The sequence below is a fragment of the Monopterus albus genome, unplaced genomic scaffold, assembly GCF_001952655.1.
Source record: "Monopterus albus unplaced genomic scaffold, M_albus_1.0 scaffold14.1, whole genome shotgun sequence".
In the NCBI taxonomy this organism is placed as follows: Eukaryota; Metazoa; Chordata; class Actinopteri; order Synbranchiformes; family Synbranchidae; genus Monopterus; species Monopterus albus.
In genome coordinates, this window is record NW_018127894.1 from 23,296 (window position 1) to 31,954 (window position 8,659).

Genomic DNA, 8,659 nt, shown 5'->3' on the forward strand with positions numbered 1-8,659 from the left:
AGAGTGTTTTGATTACTTTTATTTTAAAGGAGGATCCTTTAGCACCTGGTGACTTGTCAGCCAGTAACAATAATCTTTTTGAAGCTACAAACCCCACAAAGGTGAGTCTCTGAGGTATATTACTGTGTGGTTGTATGTTTATGTTGTATGTCTGTGACTTACAGTGTATGAATGCTTCATGCTTGATATGTCACAGGAGAATAAAGTCAGATTTGCTGGGATATTCAGGAGGACGCCCAAAACCTTGGGACAACAGGTACGATGTTTTCAGCACTGACAGATGTGTAGGTCAACAATCATTGGAACTGTACAGTCAGTAGCATTTGCAACAATAGATCTGCTAGTGCACAGCGGTGAAGTGGTTAGCGCTGTCACCTCACAGCGAGTAGGTTCCGGGTACTCTGGCTTCCTCCCACAGTCCAAAGACATGCAGGTTAGATTGACTGGTGACTCTAAATTGCCCATGTGGGTGTGCGTGGTTGTTTGTCTACATGTCAGCCCTGTGACAGGGTAGTCTACTACCCTGCCTCTCGCTCAGTGTCAGCTGGGATAGGCTCAAAGCCCCCCTGCAACCCTATTCAGGAGTAAGCGGTATAGATAATGGATAGATCTGCTAGTGGTGACCATAGTGACTAGCCAGGCTAATCACATGTATAGATTTTCTCCGTGTTTTGTGATATGATTTGCAAATTGTAATGTAATAGAAATGTTATGTTCTCTGCTGCTTCATGGCCTACTGGTATAAAGAAAACACAATCAGTTTAAAAAGCCAACAGTAGGTAAATACATAGTCATTTCTAAATTCCTAAATCACTTGCACGTTTCTGTGCAGCCGTTGAGCAAAACCTATATTTATGTTTCTGTCTATTGTTGTAGGAAATTGAGGACACGGAGTTACCAGTGGGAGATGAGCTGAAATGCAAGAGCACTGTCAAGAAGAGGAGACGAGTGAGTTGTCGGTTATTTAAAAGCAAAACACACATCCAGAGCAAAGTAGGATATGTCAGCAGCCGCTATATGTCACTGAGTGGTTTAGCTTTAATGTCAGTAAAAGTTGCTGTACAGTGTATCTGCTCATAGTATCTAATGATATAGAGTTCTTGGCTGTGAGGAGGTAAGATTTTAAATTGTGTTTGTGTTTTCTCCCATACACAGTATAACTAACCTTCCTTTCAATTTTCTCAGGTTGTCTCATTCCGAATCAAGAGAACTCTTCCACAGGTACCAGAGATTACTCTGTCTTCACAGGTGTGTACTTCTCTCTGACAAAAACAAAGATTTACTAACGACATTACTGGGTCTGATTGTATTTGCCTGCAGATCACAGTTTTTAATGAAAACGTTGCTTATTGTTTAAACATTGATTGTTTCATTTTCCTTCACAGACTTCAGAGAAGATGCCTCTCACTGAGGAGACTGAGCTGCAGGAGCTGAACCCAGCACAGGTCAGCATGATGACAGGCAGGGCTAATGTCCAGACGGACCATGGAAACACAGGGTAGAGAAGCTGGATTAGAAGGGCAGTTGACTGTCATGGAGGGGGTAGTATAGCTGAGAGACACCATGTCCTGTGCCATTTTAACTTTATTTATCAGACAATGGGTAAAATCTTAATTTACCTTTAAGTTGCTCTTAAACAGTAAACAGATTAGATGTAAGCAAACCAATAACAGCTGAATGTTGTGTGATTTCCAGGAGAGCACAGTGGAACTCGAACCCTTGGAGATGGCAGCTTACCCGACTGAAAACATCCCTCTCGAGTCTGAGGAGGTGTGTTTTAGTGTTTGTGTGATTTTAAATCGGTATATACACCTGATAAGTTGTCTCTTTATTAACGGAGGTCTTTGTTTTCAGGAGGATGATGAATTGATCGAGTGGTGGAACACAGTAAAAGGTTAGTGTGAGTGCTGACAATTCATTTGAAAAGATAAGCTTGTTGTGTTGTTTGCACTGTTTGCTTATTGTACAGCTCCACCAAAGGAAAATATAGAAATAGAAACAGTCACCCATGCAAAACACTGGTGGTTTGTTGTAATGTGAATGACCTAGGAAATAAAAGAAATCAGTATCAAATACTCAAATCAAACAACTAGTTTTATTTTATTTTTTTACCCCATCATTTTTCCAGGTTGGGCAGAATGGAACAAGACGTCCAATTTCCAGGTGGAGGATGAGGAAGTGTAAGTTTTTAAAAAATAACTTTTCATTTAAAGTTCTCCAGAAAATATTATTTGGCATTGTGTCATTTATTAGGCTATGGTTATTGTTTATTTTTATTTCCTCGTGCAATATTCGCCAGCTTTGGGTTTCAAATGATAAATGTAAATATTTTAAGAGCTGAGGTTTTGCTGTGACCACCTGCAACTTTCACATGGGACACATACATGGAAATAGGACACCAACTAATCATAAACTACACATGTCTCAATTCTCTCTTCAGGGCTATGGAGCAGGTGGCCAATCGTGTCTACATGGCAGCCAGACTGTTTGTGCGTCTCTTCAATCAGCGGGGAGCATCCTTACAGCAGCGCATCCTGGAGCTTTTGGCCCTGGCTGATGGTGCAGATGAATTCCATAAGAAAACAGTGACAGCCGCCGTGGGTGGAGGGGGAGCCAGTGTGGCGGGGCGGGGGGGGTAGGGCTCATTCTGGCACCTTTCACTTTTGGTGCCTCTATTATTGTCACGGCGGTGGGCATCAGTGTGGCGACAGCGGGCAGCATCACCTCAGCGACGGCTAACATCACAGACACAGTTCACTCTAGAATGGACAGAAAGAAGGTGGAGAGGATGATCCAGGACTACCAGGATGAGATCAAAATCATCAGGGAGTGTTTGGAGTTTCTGCAGGTGAAGACACATTTAAGTTTGTTCTGTAGAAATGTACATGAATCTCACAGGTTTGCAGCTTGTACCATCAGGTGCAGATTGAGAGAGAGAAAAACTGCATCATATAGTACATAGTTTACACCAGGTAATTGTTATCATGATCGGTTATTTTTATGATAAAGTCAAATATATTACATTTATAATGTTATGAAAAGATAAATTAGTAAATATCCACATCTGGAGCTGGAATATTGAATGCCATTTTTGTGAAATTAATTACTTGTAGCTGATTAATGATCTGTCAATCAATAAATCACTTAAGCCATTAATTTTTACAGCACTAGTGCAGATACAACGAAGAGTCAAATAAGGAAAATCTATATCCAAATTAATATTTATTTGCAATAACTGCTGATATTTACTACACAGCCTTGAGGGTTTGCAGCATAGTGATCAGTTAGCTTGGCGTTAACAGTTTTTTTAAAGTATGTTTCCCCAATCTATGCTAATGGAAGCACAACTGAACTATGCCAAAGCTAGCTTTTACTGCAAAGCAATGTAGGTATTAAAATTATGGTGAAATCCTGGGATTTTAGGACCATCTCATTAGTGGTTTAAAATGATGTTTTGAGACATAAACCACTATTCACTTGCAGGAAAACTGAAACACAAAATGTATTAGTAGATACACTGGGATATTTGTCTCCTTTCTGACCCTTCCACTTGTCTATGTGTCTCTTGTAGGAAGGTATGGACACCCTGCAGGAGTGGGACTTTGAGAAATATTCTCAAAGCACTGCCAAAAAGGCTCTGAACCACAGCGTCAAGCATGTGTTGAAAGAAGGCGGTCGTGCTGGGAAAGAGCTGATGATCAGTACTGACAAACTCATCAGCACTGTGCACATTCTGGGCGCTGCAGGCGGCGCAGCCAAAGCTGCCAAGGCCATCAGCATCACTACAGGAGTTATGTCTGCTCTCTTCCTGGCTCTGGATGTTTTCTTCCTGGCCAAAGACTCCCATGAGCTCCGCAAAGGTGCCAAAACTAAGTTTGCCGCCAAAATCAGGGAGGTGTGTAAAGACCTCCAGGATGGCCTACTGGAGCTGAACAAGGTGAAGACTCAGCTGCAGAAAACCATGGACGGCATCGAGGTGGAAGAGTTTGAGGAGATTGAGGAGGTGCAGGTTGAAGAGGAGTTGGAGTGGAATCCGAAGAAGCTTCTCGAGCTGGAGCAGGAGCTGGACCTCCTGGAGGAGAAACTGGACAAAAAGGTTGAGGAGGAGCAGAAGAAGAGCAAAGAGGTGGAAAATCAGAAAAGTAAGGAGAAAAATAAGAAAAGCAAGAATGAAAAAGGAGATCCAGAGAAAAAGGACAAGGACGAAAATGAGGAGAAAAGAGAAGATAATGCAAAGAAAGAGAAGAATAAGGAAAGCAAAAAGAAAAAAGGCGAGAGCAAGTTAGAGTCCAAACTAGAGAAGCTTTCTGATGAGGAACAAGAGCAGAAAAGTGGCAAAGCAAAAGAGGAAGCTTTTAAAAAACAAACTCAGAAAGGAAGCAAAAAAGACACAAAAACAGGGAATCAAATAACAGCTGTAAAAGAAAAATGTGAGAGCAAGCGAGACAAGGCAGAAAAAGATATCGGTACAAACAGCAAAACAGATGAGGAAGAGAAAGGGGCAGATGTAAAAGAACAGGAAGAAGTTAAAAATGGATCAAGTGACCCGAAACAAGAAGACAGAAGTGGAAATGTAAATTCAGTCATGACAGAGAGAGAAAGCCAAAGAAGCAAGAGTAGCAAAGAGGATGAAAAATGGACGAAGTCTAAATGGAAAGCAGTGAATAAAGAGAAGGAAGTAGAAAGCAGTAGTATGAAGAATTTTAGCAACAGGGGTGACAAGAGTGACAAAGACAGAGAAAGAAGGGCCAAACATGAACTGAGAGAAAGTGAGAGAGGAAGCAGCAGCAGCAGAGACGTGGAGAGACTCACTAGAAAAGAAAGCGACAGGACAGAGAGCTGGAGGATGAGAGAGGAGGAGAGAGCAATGAAGGACTGGAGGGTTGAGATGGCAAAACGCAGAGAAGAGAAAAGAGACAGTGAAGAAGGGAGACCATGTAAGAGAGATTCAGAGAGAGGGATGAGAAAATATTGTGAAAAAAGTGACATGAGGAAAGGGTCACACCAAAGTCACGTGTCAAGGAGCGAGCATTCAGAGCGAGAGTCGGAGAGCAGGAGGGAGGAATCAGATTCAAAGACGAGTCACTACAAGAGAGTGACGGTCCCGGATGGTGACTGCAGGGAGAGATGTAACGGGGGACAAGGGAGCAGGACTGAGAATTTGAGGAGACAGTTTGAGAGGGGGTTTGGTGAGGAGGTGGAAAAGAGGAAGAAGAGGGACCAAGAGAGTCGGAGAAGAGGTGGAGACAGGGAGCATCAACACAGTCAAAGGTCTCGACCACAGTCTAGCACTCTGCTGAGCGATGGGCTGTATATTTAGTTTAGATGAATAAAGACAATGTTATTATGTGTTTCCTCTGTCAACACTTTACATCAGGGGTGGCCAGTCCCAGGCCTGGAAGGCCGCTGCCCTGTTTGTTTTCCAACTATACCTGCCAAACCCACTGCTGATGACCTGGATCAGGTGTGTTCAGTCAATCAGAAGCTGGAAGATACAGTTCACTTTGTCTTTCCTCACTCCACCGTCATCTAAGATGGCATCTTGGGTAGGTTAGGGATTGTTGGAAAACTGGGAGTGGCCACCCCTGTTTTACATGAAAACGCCAAAATCGGCAGTGTGTTAGTCTGTGTCTCAGTACTTCACAGTGGACAGTGACCAGGATACTCTTGTAAAAGAGACTTTTAATCTCAGTGAGGTTTTTCTGGTAAAATAAAGGTTAAGTAAATAAAATAAAATGTAGGATCCAAAGCATGGCTTGAGTATTTACAATAGTTTCTGCTAGAACGTCATATCGAGGCTCCTATCATATTCAGAGAATCATATGATTGATGACAAATGAGGCGTGGATTTCTTGCAGAATGTTGGTTAAGTTTTGATTTGATGATACAAGAACCAAGAAAGCTGAACCTTTCATGGATGTAGTTGGTTTGCCAAGATTTTAGCAGTATGGAAGAGATGGAGTTTTTGAGTCATGTTTGATTTGACTCTTGACAATGTGAGTGCAAAAAGGAGGAAATCTTCTCTTGTTTAGGAACAGTTTGAATTAATATTTCCCTATAAGCTAAAGAGTATATGACATATAATATAATAGAAGCTTTTGCTTCTAAATAAAAGGTTTCCTTTCTTCTCTCAGTCACACTCTCAACTGCAGCAACATGCCAGTAATATTTGCACTACAGTATGTCTTATGGCATAACTGACTATAAAATGGTTGCACTTTATTGCTTTTAACAGTAGTAAACCTTGAGTAAAATTTTACTTAAAGTAATGAATCTTATAGAGTGAAAGAAAGTCATTGTTTCAGGAAAGCCTTGTGTGGCCATCACTAGGGCTGCATCTCACTTCTCTTACATGATCGCTCCTCACTCCTCAATCCTTGCTCAACCTGGAAGTCTTTTTTTTCCAGACCATGTGTAAAGACATCTATAAAGCAGATTTCCTGCAAAATCTAATCTGAAATTATATGAATTACTGTATGGAGGCTGCTAGTATTTTCTAGTGATTTATTAATGCTGTACCAGGTGTAGCATTTGAAATCATAACATAGAGTTCTCAGATGTATTCCTACATGGTGTCTGCTGGTGTTTCAGGGTAAATCTAGATATGTTTCCCCAGGACTGTTTAGATCCATATTGTCCCTTTCTTAAAGACAGTCCTTTGTGTGAATTGTCGGGTCTAGTAGACCTGTGTTTTTATTTCATTATAAAGGCCAGTATGAGTGCAGGCGCTCTGAGGAGAAAGGGGAATTTTTTTTTCATGCAGTTCTTATATTTCAGGTATCCATCTGGTTTATATGGCAGGTTGCATTTAACTGTTTTATCACCTGTTACAGAGAGTTCCCATTCATGCACTTTAACCAGGCAATGCCTTCTTTATGTCTGTGTGGTTTAATACTGTTTGTCTTTTGTCTGTTTTCACTGTTGATATTTTATATGCCCACTGTATGTTTGTGTTATATTGCTAAATGTTCTTTTTTATGATGTGTTTATTAACTAACAAATAAATTGTTAGTCATTAAAATGTAAAGCTGTAATATGTCAATTTTTAAACTGATGATTCTTTCTGTCCACTGGAGTCTGTTCCTGTCCTGTTTGGTTTCTGAGCCAAACCAGACAGTAATGGAAAAGCAGAGAACAGATGATTCCTCTGTAGAACTGTATCAGCAGCTCCTGGGGCAGGTCGAACTTCCTGAGCTGGAGCAGGAAGTACATCCTCTGCTGTGCCTTCTTGGTGATGGTGCTGATGTTGTATGTCCACTTCAGGTCCTGGGAGATAGTGGAGCCCAGGAACTTGAAGGACTTTACTGCTGATATAGTGCTGTTGAGTATGGTAGGGGGGCTCTTCCTGAAGTCCACTGTCATCTCCACTGTTTTGAGCGTGTTCAGCTCCAGGTTGTTGCGGCTACACCACAGGACCAGCTGCTCAACCTCCCGCCTGTAGGCTGACTCGTCACCATCTCGGATGAGACCGATGACTGTTGTGTGGTCTGCAAACTTTAGAATCTTTTCAGAGGGGACCCCTGAAGTGCAGTCGTTGGTGTATAGGGAGAACTGCAGTGGGGAAAGCACACATCCCTGGGGGGCGCCTGTGCTGATAGTCCAGGTGCTGGATGTGGTTTTCCCCAGCCTCACCTGCTGCTTCCTGTCTGTCAGAAAGCAGGTGGGGCAGACACAGTGAGCTGGGTCAGTTTTTGAGTGGAGGATGTCCAGGATGATGGTGTTGAACGCTGAACTGAAGTCCACAAAAGGACCTGTGGATAGGTCCCTGGGGAGTTGAGGTGTTACAGGATGTAATGCAGTGCCATGTTCACTGTATTATACACTGACCTGTTTGCCCAGTAGGCGAACTGCAGAGTGTCCAGCAGGGGTTTACGATGCCCTTCAGGTGGGGCAACACCAGTCTTTCAAAGGACTTCATAACTACAGATGTTAGGGCAACAGGTCTAGTCATTCAGTCAGCTGATGGAGGGTTTCTTGGGGACTGGGATGATGGTGGAGCATTTGAAGCAGGAGGGGACTTCACACAGCTCCAGTGATTTGTTGAAGATACACTTACAGGTATGTGCCAAAAAATTTGAATATCGAGGAAAAGTCCATTTATTTCAATAATTTGTTTCAAAAAGTGAAACTTGTATGTTATATTAGTTCACTGCACACAAAGTGAAATATTTCAAGCCTTTATTTGTTTCAATTTTGATGATTATGGATTAAAGACAAAAAAAAAAACCCAAATCCAGTATTTCACAAAATTAGAATATCATGACAAAGTTCAACATTGTAGGCTCCCTGTGTCCCAATCTAGTCAGCTAATTAATGCAAAACACCTGCAAAGGTTTCCTCAGCCTTGAAATTGTCTCAGTCTGGCTTAGTAGGCTTCAGAATCATGGGGAAGACTGCTGACTTGACGGTTGTGCAGACGACCATCATTGACACCCTCCATAAGGAGGAAAAGTCTCAAAAGGCAATTGCAAAAGAAGCTGGATGCTCACAGAACGCAGTATCAAAGTATATTAACAGAGTCTTAAGAAGAAGGGAAGAATGTGGCCGGAAAAGGTGCAAAAGTGACAGGGATGACCGCAGCCTTGAGAGGATTGTCAAGCAAGGGCGATTCAGAAATCTGGGGGAGCTTCATAAGGAGTGGACTGAGGCTGGTGTCAGT

General features: G+C 42.2%; 1 protein-coding gene across 1 annotated transcript in view; it reads left to right on the top strand.

Annotated features, from left to right (window-relative positions):
* Window positions 1–6,925, top strand: part of LOC109955423 (uncharacterized) — an 11,762-nt gene extending 4,837 nt beyond the window's left edge. The window contains 11 exon segments of the mRNA XM_020591562.1: window positions 30–101; window positions 197–256; window positions 877–948; window positions 1,186–1,248; window positions 1,386–1,445; window positions 1,696–1,770; window positions 1,855–1,894; window positions 2,129–2,180; window positions 2,441–2,621; window positions 2,624–2,848; window positions 3,572–6,925. Of these exon segments, the coding sequence (XP_020447218.1) occupies window positions 30–101; window positions 197–256; window positions 877–948; window positions 1,186–1,248; window positions 1,386–1,445; window positions 1,696–1,770; window positions 1,855–1,894; window positions 2,129–2,180; window positions 2,441–2,621; window positions 2,624–2,848; window positions 3,572–5,320 (2,649 nt within the window). The 3' untranslated portion in view covers window positions 5,321–6,925.
* Window positions 6,926–8,659: the final 1,734 nt, after the last annotated feature.